The 19,534-nt window shown below is 37.9% G+C and overlaps 2 protein-coding genes across 3 annotated transcripts in view; both read right to left on the minus strand.

The window, feature by feature from the left end:
* Nucleotides 1–381: 381 nt before the first annotated feature.
* Nucleotides 382–1,435, minus strand: LOC118438346. Its single transcript, XM_035858350.1, has 3 exons — nt 1,364–1,435; nt 944–1,290; nt 382–876 (listed from the first exon to the last, which is right to left on the minus strand). Exons 1-3 carry the CDS (start codon nt 1,433–1,435, stop codon nt 531–533), a joined length of 765 nt encoding a protein of 254 aa, XP_035714243.1. The 3' UTR covers nt 382–530.
* Nucleotides 1,436–2,892: 1,457 nt separating this feature from the next.
* The window catches only part of LOC110863104 (calcium-activated chloride channel regulator 1), a 96,988-nt gene continuing 80,346 nt past the window's right edge, over nt 2,893–19,534 (minus strand). For both annotated transcript variants that reach the window (XM_022112342.2, XM_035851154.1), the window contains 16 exons: nt 17,326–17,374; nt 17,152–17,250; nt 13,948–14,120; nt 10,760–10,772; nt 10,314–10,423; nt 10,067–10,174; nt 8,092–8,155; nt 7,695–7,801; nt 6,794–6,899; nt 6,076–6,144; nt 5,532–5,898; nt 5,234–5,398; nt 4,747–5,073; nt 4,606–4,658; nt 4,330–4,480; nt 2,893–4,209 (listed from right to left, as the gene is read on the minus strand). In XM_022112342.2, coding sequence (XP_021968034.1) covers nt 3,768–4,209; nt 4,330–4,480; nt 4,606–4,658; nt 4,747–5,073; nt 5,234–5,398; nt 5,532–5,898; nt 6,076–6,144; nt 6,794–6,899; nt 7,695–7,801; nt 8,092–8,155; nt 10,067–10,174; nt 10,314–10,423; nt 10,760–10,772; nt 13,948–14,120; nt 17,152–17,250; nt 17,326–17,374 — 2,403 coding nt within the window. In that variant the 3' untranslated portion in view covers nt 2,893–3,767. The remainder of the gene's footprint in view (nt 4,210–4,329; nt 4,481–4,605; nt 4,659–4,746; nt 5,074–5,233; nt 5,399–5,531; nt 5,899–6,075; nt 6,145–6,793; nt 6,900–7,694; nt 7,802–8,091; nt 8,156–10,066; nt 10,175–10,313; nt 10,424–10,759; nt 10,773–13,947; nt 14,121–17,151; nt 17,251–17,325; nt 17,375–19,534) is intronic.

Consider the following 19,534-nt stretch of genomic DNA (forward strand, 5'->3'; position numbering starts at 1 on the left):
GGCTGTGGCTCAAGTGAAATGGCTCCAGAAACACGTCCATAATTTGAGAAACCTACAGTTGAGACCATAGCTCCCAATAAATTGGTCCATGGTCCATCGATGGACCACTTGAAAAATGGTCCATGGTCCATCGATGGACCACCTAAAAAATGGCCCATGGTCCATGGTCCATCGATGGACCAATTTTTTTGTGGTCCATGGTCCATGATGGACCACTTTGGTCCAGTGGACCATGGTCCATTGCGAGCTATGATTCTATCTAACCCGTCGAGTTACATAAACGCATAATTTATGGTAATGCAGTAGTATAATTACTTAAATTCGGCCACTGCTAGATTTCATCTGCAGTATTTCAACATTGATTATATTACATTGATGAACGAATATTTTAATACACTGCCTGGATTAGTAAACAACTAAATTACATACATGCAAAGTCATACAACAAGTCGTAGAGTTATAATAGTTCGCAAAATGGGAAATGCTAACCAAACGTACTAATAAGTATTATTGTGAATAAAAGTTCTTGGTCAATGTTTTTTCTTGTGCTTTCCCTCCGATGTTGATTTGTGTTTTTTATGATGTCCAGATTTTCCTGCATGTTTGTGATGACCGTGACTCGACTGGTGATCTTGTTTCGACTCATTGTCATCAAGTGTCGGAGGATCGTCTGAATGATGATGATGTTTCCGCTTTGGTTCTTCAACGACGCTGAACTCATCATTGAATAACTCCTCAGCGTCAAGACTGTGCTTCTTTTTATGCTTATGTTGGTGCTGACCATCCGGCGGATCATCTTCCTCGGTTTTGTGACTCTTGTGATGGTGTTTGTGGGCATGGCCTTCGTCGACGGTGGTCGTACTCATCGTCATTGCACTATTGATGGATTAGGATAGTACCGTAAGTAAATGAGGGGATGTTGCATATGTAGAAATACTCTTACCTGCTGGGAAATGTGCCTGTTGGCTTGGGTAAGTCTGGGTTTTGATGACTATTTTGATACACACTATCAGTGCTTATTGCATGGATGTACACGATTAGGTAACACCAGTAGGCCTTGTAAGTGAATAGGAAGAGAAACGTCAGGACGAGATTGGGAGCGGTCAATACAGGTTGGGGTTGGAGGATGATGACGTTGGTTTTGGGGTCGATGGAAGATAGTCTCCAAATTTCAAGTGTTAAAACCGTGTTCCAACTGGATATCATCAGTACTCCAGTAATATGAAAACACACTCCAACCACTTCGCTTATGATTACAGTCATACACATTTTCAAATCAAACATATTTTTCTGGAAGACAAAATTCGCAAAGATTACATTTATCCATAATTTAAAAGTATCCTAATAAGGCTTCTGGTGTTACCTTAAGTGAAATTAAGACGCAGATACCAGATGTCGCGGCATAAATCAAGAAACTGATTTCAATGAACGCCATTCCAGTATCTATAAAGTTTAAAAGGCGCAGCTTAATTTTTGATAAACCCTTTTAATTTATAAGACAGAAATTGTAACGTCAAAAGACCCCACACCAAATGTTGGGACCAAGGCCGAGGAGGCCGCTGTAAAGTATTCGCGAGATACAGCAGTCGGAAGCAAATGAAGTAGAATATATACCAAGAAGGCCACTAACGATGCACCCTATTAAGTAAATGGGGAATAAGTAAATCTAATTTTGTATTCTCCGTTTTACACTTTTTTTGTAATTGTCTTACGTACTATGTCCATGAACCCTAGTAGTTTGAGGTCCGATGTCCATGGCCAACTTTTAAAAAGCAGGATTGGAATTGGGAACTTCAATTTCATAGCATGAGACTTTAGTGATGAATATGTACTTTCGAATTAGATACAAATTAGTGTATGTGAACCAAGAGGTGTTGCCAATTGCAAGGTTTTTTAGTTTTCGCACTTTTTGGGGGCTTGCTTGGGGATTAAGTCGAGTAACGGACACAAACTGTACACCAAAAACCCAGGAGCAAATACCAAGTAACACTGTTGAATTGTTGTTATTGCTGGACTAACTTATTCATAAGGGACCGCGTCACTTAGATACTAACGTCAATTAACATTTACTCTAAGGTGAAGGTGATGTAAAAAGACCCCAGCAACATCCCCTTGCTGTGCGCTGGGGGGACGAGTCGAGTACTCACAGCAGTCAAAGAGGTGCATACTTTTGAGGAAAAATATGTAAAATGAAAAAGTTATTTTGTCCAAAACCAGCATTGCGTATAGTTCTACCTATTTTTGGATATCCCCAAAGTAGCTTTCTGAAAATTTAAAACTAAAATTCTTCAATGCAACTTATGGTACTTATGTAAAGTATATAAAACACGATAGAGTAAAACTTTCAATAATTTATCATATGAATTTATTTTATAGTAATAATCACTCAATACATTTATACATTTCAAATTTCTTACGTACAAAATGAACCAAAATTAATTAAACTCTTAGAGCACTATTATATGTATTAATATAATTATTATTACACACATTACGTACTTGTTATAAATTAGAAATAGATTTTCGGCAATACAAACAGATCACTGCATGAGGAAGGACAATAATTCTTATCAGTGTAAGTATGTATATACTAATGAAAAGGAGATCAAAGAGATGGGAAAGTCGCATAAAAATATTACTTGCACGTATTCGTAAGAAAAATGACCCTTTGTCAGATTTCGCAAATATTTAGTACAAGTACGTAAGCATTTCGCCACTTGAGTACTTACAAGTTAATTTTTGAGAAATTGACTGGAATAATAAGGTTAACATATGTATGTTGTTTTATTATCCTTTGATCAATGGCTGATCAAATATAAAATGTTAATTTTTGTTCTAAAAGTGTATATACATGCAATAGAAGATTTTGCAATAATAAGCAGTAGTAGTAAATTTTTATACACAGCTAGCTAGCTATACATTTACATATATCGTGTATCTAATACGGCAATTGTTATTTTCATTGTCATTATAACCGTATTTATAAAATATATGAATTTGTATTATATATCCCAAACTGACTAGGTTTTGCAACAATATAAAATAACATTTTAAAAAATTGGGCATGCAACTTATTTAATTAGGTTCGAAATATGAAAAAATGAACACTAGATGAGCTAAATATCTACGTGCGTATCGACTGCATTTAATCAATAAATAATAAATCTTTATAAATCACTGTTGTATGTATTAGGTTGACTGTGTCAGATGCTAAAATGAAAAAAATCTGACTTTTCACTCTAAACATGTTTTTAATCAGGGGTAGAGCCGGTAGAGGAATAAAAAAAATGGTATTACTTTCATTGTCACGCACTACAAACATTGAGCAACGAAGGTCTGACAGCCAATGTCCAGCAGTAGTGGTAGCCACTTGACTTGGTGGTCATTCTGGCTGGACAAGGAGTCTTGTTAAATCAAATGCGGGCATTTGGCCAAGAGTTGGCGTTATTACGAGACTTTGTGGGATTAGAGTTGGGGATGAAATATTGGGCAAACATGGTGAGAACGAGCCTCCTATCTCGCAGTTTACAACAGACGCATAAATTGAGACGGAGAAAGTGGGAGAAAGGGGAATTTAGCTAATCCTACTGGATTGGAGTGGACATTACGTGGTCTCTAAATGTGTACGTACTTATGCGTTATGTTAGGATAAATAGTTAAGTTACTTTACGTTACATATATGTATGTGTAGTATATTTTGTGTATAAGCTGATTTTTCCACGCTCCTTCGCTTCATGTATGTACATTACATACTATCGAATAGCTAACTAGACCATGGTTATGTTTCGCTTCTTGCTATTCACTGAGCTCATTGATCCTTGCACGTCAGGGTCATAGTGCATCAAGTGTGACGATGCGCTTTGGGGGAGAGGTGGGAGTGGTGAAGGTGCGGTGTTGGGAGGAAATCTGGGGTGACTGCTCATCCCACCCACCGCGATGGGAATTTGATAGTGTTGGTGATGAGGATATTGCAAATGATGGTGGTGGGGGTACCCATAGCTCCCGCTGTTCCTCCCACTACCATCACTGTTCCCATCGTTATTTCTACTCGAGTTATCTACGCAAATGGTGTAGTCATTCGAGTTGTTGGCACCAGGACGGGCAGATATATGCCTCACAGATACTGGTATTGGCGTGGGGCTATCAGGATCGTCGTATGAGTCTGGGGAACTTCTGCTTCGAGTCGAACTATTCGTACCCCCATATTCACTGCGGCAGAAAGAAAAACAATAACATTGTAAGTATTACACAAAATATGTACATTAGCCGACGAAGAATTAGCAGAACTGAGTCAAACATACATATAATTTGATTTAATTATGTGAATACCTTGGCATGATGTTCAAGTGCATGGGTGGATGACCATTGTGACCGTGATGTGGGGGATGCCCATTGGGGATGTGGTGTTGATTTATTTGATTGTGACTCAATTGCATTTCATGATTTTTCAGGTTTTGCTCACTTTTTGGGGAGACGCTTCCTGTGATTTATTTTATTTTACTCGTGGGTTATAGTTATAACTAATGTTCTATAGGATCTATGTATTATTAATTTTGTAAAATAAATGATGCCATCATTACAATGATGACGACAAGGCAGACCTACCTCCGTATAGACTGTGACGCTTCTCATGCTCTCCTAAAAGTTCTGATGCAGACCTATGGCATTAAAGGAAGGAAAATAATGTTTCACTCGACCCATATACCGTGTCGCCTCGAAAGAAAACATATCAAATTTTATTTTTACCAGTGAATTGGGCTTTTCGGATCAGTTATGGCTGCAATCTTTGTATCTCCAGGATTCTTGCTCGACTTTCTCTGGGAAGTGCCCACTCTTCGGCAGTATAATAGGATCACGATCATTCCAGCGAGTAAGAGGACAAACGCAACTCCACAAATTACTATTAACATCAAGTCAAACTTGCTGAATTCCCCCGTTGGAGATGGTGTCGTATTCTTAATTGATAGCGTATTTCCACCACCAGACCCAATACCGGCTGAAGAAAAAGAATGTTGGGGTTCTTTTGGTGGTTGCGACACCACGACTTTGACAATGTTTGACATTTTTCCAGATCTAAAAAATCAAATAACACCAAATATAAATAGTGGCTTTAATTACATCAAGCACTTTGAGTCTGAGGCTAAGGCCTTTTAGTCATGACAAAACAGATCTTCCCTGATATCTGATTTTTATCTATTATATGACGTGTTATTGTATGAACGTTTCAAGTTACCTCAAGTAAAAGTCTATGGCTCGAATAGCTACCAAGAATGATCCATAGTTGGGCATGGTGACAGTGGCGTTGTCCTCCACTCCAGCTTCCAGGTCAGCCTTGAACTCGGACAGCATTGACCAGTTTTCACCATTCTTGTCATCCACCGAGTAGAATATTTGATAACTGAAAAATAAGTAAATTATTTTTATTTGTGGGTCGTGTTGCGGGCATCGAGTATGAGCACAATATTATTTAGCATTCTATCTATTTGATACATTTAATTTGAAACATGATTTGAGAATCTGGAACTACTTACGAAGCTGGGACTCCTTGATCTAAATCTTCCCCTGGGGCAGTCCATGTCAATGTCAAGTTCTTGCTTGCAAGATGAAGGTTTGCAATTCTTAGATCACCAATTCGGCCGGGGGTGTAAAAACCCGGGACCGGGTTGTCACTAAATCTGAGCATTAGTGTGTTGGTAGTTCTTTCCGCAAACGTCACAATCTCGTACTGTTGTTTGGGGTTGGGTGGGACAAGTCGAGATCCACAACACGGTTGATCATAATTTTCTCCTGCGTTTAGACGTCGACCTCCCGTCGAAGAGGCAGGTGGCTGACTGACTGTAATGTACCTGGCTCGATATGGGTTCACAATAACTCGAGCAAAAATCTCCAACTGGGTCCCTACGTTAGAAAAATAAAATAACAATTTAATCGGTAATACGAATACAGGAACGAACGAAAGATCAGAAAAGAAGGAATCGATTAGGAATCGAAGCTACTAAGGTCAAACTTAGATATTCCCAAACGAACGTGTATTTCAAGTTAAAAACAAATGCTAAGCACACAAAAAGAACGTACCAAAAACCCCACCAGAGGGGATAATAAAATATCGAGAGTAGACACCATCTCCGCCAGTCAAATCAGGATCTGGAATAGAAACCAATCAGAATAAGAACAATACAATTACACTTTAAACAGATAATAGATGCACACATTGTGAAATGTAAGGATAACGAGAAAACTCAGCTAAAAAGACATGTATAAAAATTAGGAATTTATTTGTAAGCTTCGTGTTCCTTTTTATGCTTGACTTGAGTGTATATTATGATGAGTGGATCTGAAAGGTCAAGTTGCTCCTCTCATTTTTCATCAGTAGCTGTCCGAATGCCACTGGGGGACAAAATAGTAAAAGCACCTAAAATATACTACGTATAACACGCCACGCATACAACTTTAAACTATAACTATCTCTATGCTTTTAAAATCAGTGATAATAAAAAAATATTAAGGTTCTCTATAGATGTGCGTATTTCACATGTTTATATAATTATTCCATAATCCCAAGTACTGGATTTCCGAGTAAAATAACCTCAACGCAATGTATTTTAAGCATATGGGCAATGTACACCCTAAAATGATTTTATAGCAAAATTGCTTTACAGCTCACAATCTGCATAGATTCGTACGCTGAGAAAGATTGATGAGGTGTAGAAGTTGGGCTTTATAGTGCTGGATGGACTTTTATGTATTATTAGAGAGGAAAATAAGAAAGGAACTGCTTAAAAAGTATACTCACCACCGTTTCCATTGTCCAAGAGCTTTACGGTCCACTTCTTGTTTCCTGCCACAATGGTTGCTTCGACGTCAGCATCAATCACTGGTGAGATCTTCTTGTGTTTCACCTGCAACCAAATCAAAACACAAATCCATCAATTCAAAAACTTAACCTACATCTGTACTGCATTTATTCATTATTCCGCACTAGTTCCAAAAGTTTTTGCACTTTCAGTAATATAAACTATGCATATTCGTTTGCAGTTTTAGTGCAACGTATTTTTTAATGCCAAAATAATAAGTTATTTACTATTACGAATTTTTAAGGCAATATTTTGCAGCGTATTTAAGTTATGTTGCAAAATATTATGTGAATTATGTTATAACCTCTTCATGTGGGTTATGAGGTTTGGAAAAAAAGTTGCCTAAACTTAGGTAGTATACAAGAATTTATTTGTAGCTATGCATCCGCAATTTAGAATCGAGAGATTGAGTGATACGTTTAGCTGTTTAGAACAGTTTGCTAAACAGGTCGTAGTAATCCATGGGTCTTTTTGATTTAAAGGGTTATTTACAAACTGTGAAAACTATTGTCAGAAGCATTACCAGTAATTGAATTTTAATCTATGGCTCGTGTAAAATTGGGAGAAACAAGGCTTAAGTGCCGCTAGAATTGATCATATTAGCACATATCCCGTCACGGCCTTTAATCCGTTGAACACATATTGTCATTTAAACATCGCATCAATTTCGTTCAGTAGTTTTCAGTTGATCAGTGGCGACAGTAAAAAGAACAAAATATTTTGAAGGGTTCAAAGGTCGCCCATATTCAGTGGTTGATTAGGTATATAAATGCGTTCCTACTCGTGTACACAAAAATTTTAAGTGATTGCATAAGTTAGCATTAGGGGGGATAAACTTACCTCAACAAAAAGGGCTAAAGGGATAGCACTCAAATTTGCAACTTTGTCCAGCTCCACATTCGTATAAAGTCGCACACTCAAGTCTTCCGAGGAAGTTCTTGTCACGACTGTAGAATAAATTAAGCAAAACATTCAATATTAAATTATATTTTTACGTCTTTTTCGCCTTCATTAATATATTTTTTATATTACACATTTTTCATAATTATAAATAACGCGGAGAAAGTTTAGAAACCGTTTCATATTTTCTCTACAAAGATTCATAACTTGTATGCGTGCGAATATTTATTTGATTCCAAAGATAAAATAGAGTTTAATCTTATGTGAAAATTGAATGATTTCAAACACATTTATAAAATTTAAAATACGCTTAGTTAGCTTAGAGGAAAATTCATACCTTGACAATAATGGCTTTGGTGGCTGTCAGCTAATCGTTCGATTCGGTACCTCCAAACACCACGCTACATATTTAAAATAGTGCATTAGTTATTTATTTTCAGGCCGCTGTTCCAATTGGAAAAACGCAAATATTTTTAGCTCCAGGCATGCAAGCAAAAATTCAAAAAAGTCCACGACTTTGCATACGCATAGACGAATGCAAGATGATGATGGAGATGTTTTTTCTGCAGTCATCATCATGCGAGATTTCACAACTCCTTCCTCATTCAGTCATGATAAATGACAAGTCTCTCGGAACAGGATGTCGTAGTTTGCTTATTACCAAAGCTTATGTCCACTTTCTCGCCAACAAACATGCTCTCTCGGTTATTTAAGCCCAGCCTGAAAGCGTCAATAAAAAGCTTGATATTCTGAGGAGAAAAGCACACACAGCAGATTTCTTCATGTTTGGTTATTTATAATGTCAAAAGTGAATTATTGTCAGCGCTAATAACAAAGTGTCCAGAATCGGAATGGCATGAAGAGAGAGAGACAGCATAGAGGAAACACGTTTGCTATTCTTTGATGTATGTATGTATGTAGTATATGTATGCACATAGGTGTTCCGCCTTAATCAGATATTCACAAAAGCACCGAAAACATCATTCTATCCGATTTTGGTGTTGGCGGAATTTTGAACTCAACATGTCGTTTGCACTCTCTACTTCACAAATCAGTGTTATATAAACTGATTTGTGAAGTAAGGGCTACATAGTCCTTTACTTGATGTGAGGTGACCCTCGATTTATCACTGTGAAACTATCGGTTTCCATTAGGCATGATATTCATACTCATATTCTCATCACCTACACATGTAAATACGAGATATGAAAAGACTCATCTCCTCACACAACTCGCTGAATGGATTTGGTTATATTTTATCTTTAAATCTAAAGTTATATTGGACTACAAATCTCTAGTTGAATGTGATGGGATTTCTCATGTGTAAAAGTGTGTCCTTTAAGAATTACATAAAATGAAAAGTGGGACATTTTTGCACTATAAGTGTGCGAATCAAAGCGGAAGGAATTATTCGTGTGTATACTACACGTAGTACGGAGAATGGGCTAATAACAAATGGAGAAAGAGAACTGCAGTGACAGGCTACATAAGTAGATACGTAAGAGCGAGGTGAATGAATGATGTACAATGTGTGCGAAAAATGTTTCTCGCTCTCTTTCCCTCAATGAATTGCTGTAGAGACGCGTCTTAATGCCCGAAGGAATTTCAAATGTGTCGGATCTGATTTCTCCATTAAGTTGTTAAGTGGTTCTGAGAGTCAACACCCGATTGCATCGTTCTTGCTGTCACACACACAATTCTGCAAACGTAAACTCTTGGACCACGATCTGTTCTCGCTTGAGACTGGTTCACTGTGATATAACAAACTCTGGGAATAAAGTTCAAATGTGAACTACAAACTAATTTGCAATAGCTAATCTACCGTTGTAACGCTGATAGTACATATTTAGTTGTCAATCAGCATAGCCATATAAATATATGCACTTCAAAATGGTTTCATACTTCAGAAATCGGTATTTACATCACATCTACGCCAAAAAAAATCAGTCGTCTCGAACGGAGTCATGTATCCAATCAATTTAATTTCACTGTGTAATTTGTCAGATTTGTGCTAGTCTCACTCACACATAAAGGTTCGAGTATCAAGGGATCTTGTGTAAGCAAAATAAGGAGAACACTCACTTAGTTGGTCGTGTGTGGAAGCAGAGGATCAAGGTTTCGCAAAGTGGAGAAAATGGCGTGAGAAAGATGAAAGGAGACCGAGGAGACCTGACTGAAAGTGCTTAAACAGACGAAGGATCACCTCCAAAGCCAAATCAATCCTGGCACGTAGTGTAAAAATGTACGAGGACGACAAGAGTGAATAAAATGGCAAAGCAAAAGCAAAAATACCCGTAAATCAGATCACATACTTCGTTGATCAAAGCATCTATTTTGATAACGTTGATATCGTGCAGATCTGACAACTGGGTAGTGTACGACAGCCCACTCGGACTCGTCAACTCCACGCTGTTGATTTTCTGCAAATTCAGTAATTGTTAAATGTTTCCTGTATAAAATGTTTTACTGCAACTATGATTTTGTGGGAGGGGAGGAAGTACGGTTGAAGGTAGGAATAAGCATGTAACTTTTAGGTAAAATGTCCTAAAGATGGTTTACCGGGTCGTTTGGGTTCGACGTGTAGATGAAAAACTCTGCTGGGCTTTGCGAAACGGCCGACTCGAAGCTGAAATTGGCTTCCACGTATGATCTCGAGTCCCCTTTATACTCTGTTACATTCATAATTTATAATTAGTAGCTTGTACACACATACATCAACAGGGTAGCTACAACATAATGGTTTAAAGGTGAGAGGATAATAATTCCGAAGACGACAATTAACAAAGCCTCGACACTCCATTAAATGATTCTCGAATCAATTTGTTTGTAGTTCATAATTTAATGGACTACATAATAAATAATTCCTACGCCGATTCGTGTCCATTCATTATTTTTTTAGTTTACCCGAATATTTTGTATTGGGTTCACAGCAAATGCTCATTTGTGTGCGTATGTATACCTCTCATCCTTCAAACCAATATGTTGCACCAGAAAACCCAACTTACCAGCTTGATGAATCTGCAACAAACAAGTAAGAATGCATGTAGTAATCATCACACTTGTCAGAATGGTAACTCACAAATTTGGTGAGTTATTGGCTTTCACTGGATGTACGTACGTGTATATTCGTATAATTCGTATACTCAAAATGCTGTAGTGATCATGATCAATCGTTGGAAACAAGTCTCTTGTTAACGTATCCTCGAAGTACAAAAGTAATAGGATTGGATAAGTTTAGTACATTTGCATCAATTTCATTTCGTCCTTACTTAATGGTCATAATCATCATTGTTCAAATTTGGGTTAGATTTGAGTTGTACTTGGTTGTAGTCGCAGTTAGCAGCACGAAAGCCATGAATATAAACTCGTGCTGGAATAAATCTGCCTTTAACACTACCAACTGAAGTGTGAGCAGCAGTAGTGTTGGGGTTGGTCGCAGTAATCAAAGTCTGGTCAGAAGAGGAAGGAACCACTCAACCATCATAAATCCCCATTTGCGTACATTAGGAGAAAAACACAAAATTAAACTGCGAAATTGGATTGCGAGAGGAATGGTTCGCATGTAAAGTTTCTGAGTAATGCTTTCCTCTTTCTACCGACGATTTCAATGCTTCCATCCACAGAACTATACTATTCTATCAATGCTTCCATCCATTTCCACACCACTCGTGTGGAGATCAGACGGGTGACAACAAACAACAAATAAATGAAAGAGATAAATCCTTTTATTCAAATCGGGAATAATTATTACCCAACCGAACCCAACAACGCCACACAACACACATTCATTCATAGCCGCCGAGATGTGGAAAATGGAAAACACCCAAATTTTCACCATTTCATTTGGCTCGCATCTCCTCCTCGTGTTTCACTTTAATGTAACTTCAATTCAATTTGTTCAATTACAATGCGTGCTCGCTCGTAGTTGAAATTCAGAGAAGGGCGACATAAGTAGGATTGTAAATTTAGGAAACAGTCCGCAGTATGCAATCCTCTTTTTGTTGTTTTATTTAATAAAAGAGGAGCCAATTATCATATAATTATTATAAACAGCAGATTTATCCCAAACCTGCTGCACATATTCCATAGCAGAAAATTGAAGTTCAAGTAAAATCAAACAAATATTTTGTGGTTGAATTGAACCCGTGCGACTTGAACATTATTACTACCAGGTAAACGCATAGGTATGTATGCACATGTATATAAGTCCTCCATCCTTTTGATCTCAAATGCCGAGGCCGCTACAAATGCAGTTAATTTTCGGTTCGCCAAATTTTAGCCCTGCTCTCTTTTTCCACGCTTTGTTTTATGCAAAGTTCGTGATCCGAAGCAACCCAAACTTTTTTATTGTGTTCGAGTGGCAAAGAGAAGAAGCATGAAATATAAACAAACAATGCTCAACACAATTGACAATGGGCAAGTTCCTTTTGCTCTTAATTTTGAAATTCACAAGATTTGGACAAAGAGCAAAGAAGATTATGAATTTATTTTCCGCACAAACTTCATTATTTTGACGCCATTATAAAAACCTATGGTAGTGCAGACCTATTTAGCCCGAGTCAGGGTGCATATAGGAGTCCTAGTTTGCAGGTATTTCTACTGACCCAACTAAATTGTGTTGCAAAAAATTCAACATTTTCTCGATACAATTTTCCATACACCTGACGTAATATTCGTAATCATCATCAATTCTTACACTTATCCTAACCATGGTATTCATTTTAAGACCCAATTGGTCAAAATCGGTAAAGTGGTTCGTCACAGGCGTTTATTGGTAGGTCAAAAAATGTATGCATATTTTGATTTTCGAAGTATGTTTTGTGGCTTCGATTTTTAAATTAATGACAAAAGCCAAGCTTCTTAATTCTTTCTGTTTTATAGCATAGCGCATAAAGTGCCAGCCAGTGTAGGCAATTAACATTAAATTGACAACTCTATAAAACTTATTAACTCATTTTGCAAAGATGAAAAGTATAAAATTTGTTGATTAGCTGTTGGTACGATCGTTTCAAAATATAGCAACAATCATGGCCAAAAGTTATGTCAGTTGTAGAAAAGCGTCAAAATTAACACGATCTTTTATATTTCACAAGCAATCAGCAATCAACCCTTATTCTTCATCTTGGTAAACTGCTGAAGATCGTGCAAAGTGCAAATTATTTGTGCCGACGTGGACAGGAACTCACTTTTGCTGAACAATGAAACACGCCAGAATGATATATTGAATGAACGCGTAGTGGTGGGTTCTTCTTGTCTAAGGCAAAAAGTTGGGTGTTTTACAACCTACAGTTTTTAACAAAAAGCACAACTTTACTTTTCTTTCGTGGCATTTTTACGACGAAATTTATAGCAATTTACACTTTACAACAATACACATGTAAATAATTTCTTTTCTTTTTTCTGCCAGCAAAAATCACGAACAATAATGATTCACCGACACCTTACTAGTTCTCCAAAAGTAGATTGCTTGGACAGTTTTGCCTAACTGACCGACAAACCTGAAGAAGACTCCAAAACCAAAACTCTTGTAACAAAAACTTGCAATTGTTGTAGCTGACTGAGTCGAAAGCGGAAAATGATATTTTTTCTTTCTTCTTTGCGTACAATATTTCTTTTATATACAATGGCTTAAAATGTGCGTTTAAAAAGTGATTAATGTATGAATGACATTAACAATTTGATACTCTTTTTGGCAAAGAAAATAGGCCGAGAAAACGGGCATTACAATAAATTTGTACTCATTTCATCCATATAATCACCTCATCAATCTGCGGAATGATATTGGCGGAAATTGTGTTGTTTTGCTATTGCGAATAATAAATCTATTGAGCATTATTACAGATTCACTATATTTTTTGCTGCTTTCTTTACGTCTCCTCTTAACATTGGACGATGACGAAGGCTGTATATAGTTTTGAACGATTTATACGTACGAACAAGTGCTACCGAGACCGATGGAAACAACCATACGAGTTATAATATGGTACATCAATTTTACTATTAAACAATGCATTTTTCCTGATTCTCCTGTTTTCCCACCTTCATTAATAAGACTACAAAGTAGGTAGTTATAGTTGAACCACACAGATTTCTCAGGTTGAAAAATGATTTGACACGTTCGTACATCCAGGCTATCACGTTTGAGAAGCTTAAATACAATACATTTTAGGGTAAAAGTAGAACAATAACTCACCATTACAGGCCAGGACGAGGCCAGGTCTTCAGTAAAATACCGTTGAATGCTCATAAGAGCATTTATAAGCTGAATAAATGTCGACATATGCGTTGTGGGGCCCACTCCCGACTCTCGGACGACAAAATTGGGCCCATTAGTCCCTTCTGCCAGCACGGAAATTTTCCCATCTCCTGCAAGATAAAATATATCGCATAATTGAATCTTTGTATCGTTGTGTAGTAACTCATCCATCCTCCCTCCGCCGTTTCACTCTCTCCAACACATACATACTAGGCTGTGAGACCAAACAACTCCAATCCCATTTTGTGCTTTCATTTTCTCCAAAGTCCACTAAACTACTTGGACGACCAGCATCACAAGCAGTTCAGACATAATGCAATCTCGATACGCAATTCATGCACAAAATAGCATATAACTCTCCACTTCCTGCTCCTTTATGGAATAACACAAGCGACCCAGTTCCAAAATCCAGTTTGTTCAATTTCTTAATAGAAAATGTCGTCGACGGGGAAAGATGTGATGAGAAAAAAATAAATTGAAGCATGGAAAAATAGGTTGATCTGGATTCAAAAGGCAGAGAATGGAAATGTCTGATATCTATACCGAGGTTTGATCTGATTTTCTGCAGCCCATGGAACAGGAACAGCAGTACATAGGTAACAAACCAGGACTAACGTATTTATATATGTCAGATATATTTTATAATCTATGTGTTTTATATCCGAATGGTATACGCATTGGCCTGCTGAGCGTATAGAAGTAACATCATGAGCTATTGCTCGTGTAAGTAGTAAATATGGTAAGAAAGCAAAATGTCGTTATAGCAGAAACAAGTTTGGATGACCAGCCGACCGACCAACCGACCGTTCGTTATATGAATGTACAACGTACATGAGACAGCTTATTTCCGCCTGGACCAAAACTAACCTAACTGGATTGATCCCATGAACTTTCACTCCAGAAATGAAAAGACATTTTCTTTAAGTCAGAGTGCGTGGAATGTGCTGGCATACAAGGAAATAAATATATATTTAAACATATACGAGCATAGCACATTTACTACAGATCTAGCTAAACGATCCTTTGGCTTTTTGTTGGCAGAAATATCGCATGAATTGGTGCTGTGCTGGAGAATTTGAGGTCGTTGTAGTCGTGTGACAATAAGCAAACTTTGGATTTTCGGCAATAAAATTGGGTGCAATGTAATACAAAGAAAGCTATCTTAGGTATCTGTTCCAGGAAACGTACGTATGTTGCTCGTTGTTGGATCGCTTTCCTTTGTTTCGCTATCAATATTCTGCTAGCTCAGAAATGAGGAAAAGAAAGCATGAATTGGATCCGGCTAAGATGGAAAAGTAACATTTTACTTCGTGTTTCAGTGAAATATTTGCAAAAGTTTGCACATTTATTTTTTTATTTTTTCAAAGAGGGATGGGGTCGAGGGTAGTGGCAACAATGCTGAATGAAATTCCCAAATTCTTTTGCCCACCTTCCTTCGTGTGTTCTACTATTGCTAAGTCTCCAATCTCATTCTAATATGATAGGATTACGGCAGAATCTTACTTCACACGGGAATTATGTTTACCGCATGTGTGGCCCATTTTCTATTCGCTGAACCATAAAACTTTCACCACAATTTGCAACCTACATACATAGATGTTGTGTACAGTGTACACTATTGCAGAATTTGCACTATACACTTGTATGTCTTTGTGCATGAATCTATATATTTCTATGTGAATTGTGCATCGAATACAACGCATTTATTGTGTAATAAGGAGCAATAATTAAAGACTGCCTGTGATTTTGAATTTGCTATACATAGTACACTGCAGGAAAAGTGAGACAACAGCGATTCATCTTCCATGTATCCCTTCTCAAATCAGGAAAACACAATACATCACCTGTGTATAGGTACGCGTAAAACTTTTGCCAAAGCATGTATTTAGCAGAAAAGATGCCAATTGGAGAAATCCATTCGGAATGAATGGGCACAAGGAAAATTGCGAAGCAGAATATTCCAAACCCCAAGACTGATATGGGATCTGACTCACATGCCGATTTTTTACCTCTTAGGATTAGTGCACCATACGTCTTGACTTGTCGAGTTACTACCAATAAATCTTGAAAACTAAGACACTAAACTTAGCCCTGCTGATCTCTTTTCCTGGTAGTCAGCCAGCCAAGACATCCCCAACCACACCAACCAACCAACTATGTGTGTACATATGTATGTCTGTATGCTTGCCTGGACTGCCAAGGGTCGAGCTTGACTGGACCTCAAGTATAAATGGCAACGCTTCGTCCATGACATCTACACTGTTGCATAACGGCATATAATGGTGCAGCAAAAAGGAGTCAAGGCCAGCCAAAATTGTGAAAGCATGAAAAATAAGAATCTCGTGAATTATTTCTAAGTATTAATACCTATGTAGATATGTACATTGGACGTAAATGCGTTGGTGAGCTATCTGATCTGGAAGTCTAAAATTTCGACAAATATCAAAGCAGGAAATCTAAAAGTCGTACCCACATTTGTGGTTTACATACTTAACTTCAGTAAATACTAGTGTAGTATATGACATATAGCACATTTTACTTGGAGGGTTGCGCTTATGATTTTACTTTCTGAAAGTATAATCAACCCTTAAATATTCAACCGGAAAACAGCCTCAATAATTAATGATTGTGGATTGACTTATGTAAGTAGTGACTGTAATTAGACTTAATTGTCAACACGGATTGCGTAACGATTCAAAAACACGACCCAGGTTTATTTTTCACTTTTAGGGATTGAGCCTGACTACACTTAAATGTATCTTGCAATGACAAATAATTAGTAGTGATCAAAATAGTAGAAATATTTTTTAAGTAATTTCCTGTTGCATTTTGTCAATGGAGTTAAATGGCAGAAGTCACAGAGGGAAATAATTTATTGGAAATACGTGATGCGAAGTTGTCTCTGTCCTTTATAAATGTGTTTCAGAGAAAGCATGGGAAGTAGGCATAGGAAGTAAGAAGACGGAACAAGAGTGAGAAAGTGAGAGAGGTGGATAATGCCACAAAGCGACTGAGGGAATCGTATGACACGGATCAGAAGAAGAAAGTGAGATTTGTTTTTTTGGTTTCTCGGGGAAGCTGAAACCACAGGACGGAGATCCCATAAATTGATGATGCCATTTAGACCTTAGTTGGACTCACCCAGTGATGGATACTCGATGGCGGCCAGAGTAACCTCCTCCTTCCTAAGTAGATCAAGAGAAACTTCAAGATCGGGTGTGGATACGGTCCCTTGGCTCACTGCAAATAGTAAGGACAGTACCAGTCTTTTGCACCACCCAAACACCCTCAAGTAACTAATAAATAAATACTCACCGAGGATAATCACAGATCCAGCCGCAGCCGCCCGTTGCTGCTTGAGCATCTGTAACAGAAAGAGGTGGATGAAATCCTTATTCCTTGTCATTTACTAATCACCCATCAACCACACACGGATTCTAATCAAGATCATCCCCACTTTTGCACTACTTTCTCCATCCCAGTTCCACGCTCCCTCACGCGTTTCAAAACGTAGAGCTCACTCTGCTACGTACTTACCTCCATTTATCTGTACAATTACAGATTTTCTATCAATAAATAAGCAGGATAAATACCCGAGTATTTGTATCATGTACGTATTAATCTTGTCATACAATACACACAAAACTTGTATACCTTTTAATTTGTTAGAAGGACATGGAATTTAGAGAATTGAAAAACTTGTACCAACAATTAATTGCAATTACATAGTCGGTCGTGACTGGGTGCAATTACCACATCAGACTTTGTGCAAAAGTGGGCAACTACTTTGTCCCCAACTTTTATTACAAGTTGACATTCAGTGACTAAATGCGCGTCGATAGGAGAGATAACTAAACAAGAAAGGAAAGAACAAGTTCAGGTATGGGTGCATCAGTTCAACCCGCAAATCATGTTTCTTCATCTGGCAAGAAATATGTCGCCGTCATTTCATTGGCATCGGTATGACATTGACTTTTTTCCCTTAATCAATTTTCTCCCCCTCGTTGCTAATAAGGGGAATCAAGAACCATACTCTCCACGGAACTACCAAAAATTCAACTAGATCCTCTCATCGAGACGGAAAAAATGTGGCTTATACAAGATGCGAGTTGACATCAAGTGACATGCATGATGACACTAAACGGAACCCAAGAAGACGAAGGGACAAATCAGAAGGAGAGAGGGTGGCTGGCTGGCTGTTTTGGTTGGTATTAGAAATACGAGATGAGGATCGTCCCATTGTCAGAGACGGTTGGATGATTGCGTGTGCTACCGTGTGCCCTTTAAGAGAACAAGTACATAGATGTTCCACTGCTGGAAAAGAAACTTGGCTTTTCGGTTTAGTCTGACTTGGTCTGGCATTTACCACCCCATCACATGCAATGCACCGCTGCTATTGGGAAACAATCGAAATTGATGTCGACATCGCCGACATTTTGATCTTTGTTTGGACTAGGGGAGACTTTAATGGAATTCTGGTTTCCTGATGATTCCCCATGAAATGAAATACCTTTCCGAAAGCATGAATTCCATCCAAATGTTGTTGTGATACAACTTCTACGGAGATAGTGAGTGAGTAGTGCACCAACAGACCGACCGTGTCTTCATCCCATCTCATTTTCTTCCAGTTTGAGAATCAACAAATAAATAAACTATCGAATCAAACTTGCTCCCAGGCTACCGACTGCAAGATTGCCTGAGGTTACAAGACTTACGGTTACACACAACGACACACGGGATTGAAGTTCCGAGTACCCGCACACACACACAAAATATTGTCTGTTTTTAAGATCATTTTATGACGAACCACATACTTCCTACATCATGTGAACTACAGGAGCCAAACCAAAGTCAAAGTACCAGCGACCCATCACGATTGGGTTTGAGTATCGATGATCATTTTGTTTTATAGACCCGTTCTTCTCGCTCGTCGTCCCCATCTTCCTCCCGAGTTTGCTTGATCTCATCGTTTTTCATGGTTTGGGTCTCCGCTTACTCACTTGTAATTCTACTTGAGAAATTGAACTTGGCTCATTTCTTTCCTAGTCGTGCCCTTCTTGTGGTTTCGTCTATTTTGTGGATGATTGTTTGCTCATTTTAACTGTTTACATAATGGATCCAACTCTGTGGGTACATGATGCTTTTTTATTGTTCAAAATTATTAAAAACGACCTTCTCCAAACCACAGAGCGGAGTAATGGCATGGCAGAAAGGCTATTAAATTTGAGGTTTGAACATGGGCGTCCAAAGAGGAACCAGAGGAATGAGTAGAAATTGTTTTAAAAATACAATTTTTGCAAAACCGTGACCTGAGAATTTTACTGTGGTATCCGAATTAGCGTCCCCACAATATTTCCAACAAACCCACATGAACGAGAAGACCCTTCAGTGGCTACCTCGTCATCAGGATCTTTTTCAAATTTATTTATTTACATTGAGGAATATTCTCATTGAACGTATGACATTTCTTCGCGTTTAGAATATTCGAGCTAATCAAAATAAACTGAAATCTTAGTTTTCATAA

The sequence above is a fragment of the Folsomia candida genome, unplaced genomic scaffold (genome assembly GCF_002217175.1).
Source record: "Folsomia candida strain VU population unplaced genomic scaffold, ASM221717v1 Fcan01_Sc001, whole genome shotgun sequence".
Taxonomy (NCBI): Eukaryota; Metazoa; Arthropoda; class Collembola; order Entomobryomorpha; family Isotomidae; genus Folsomia; species Folsomia candida.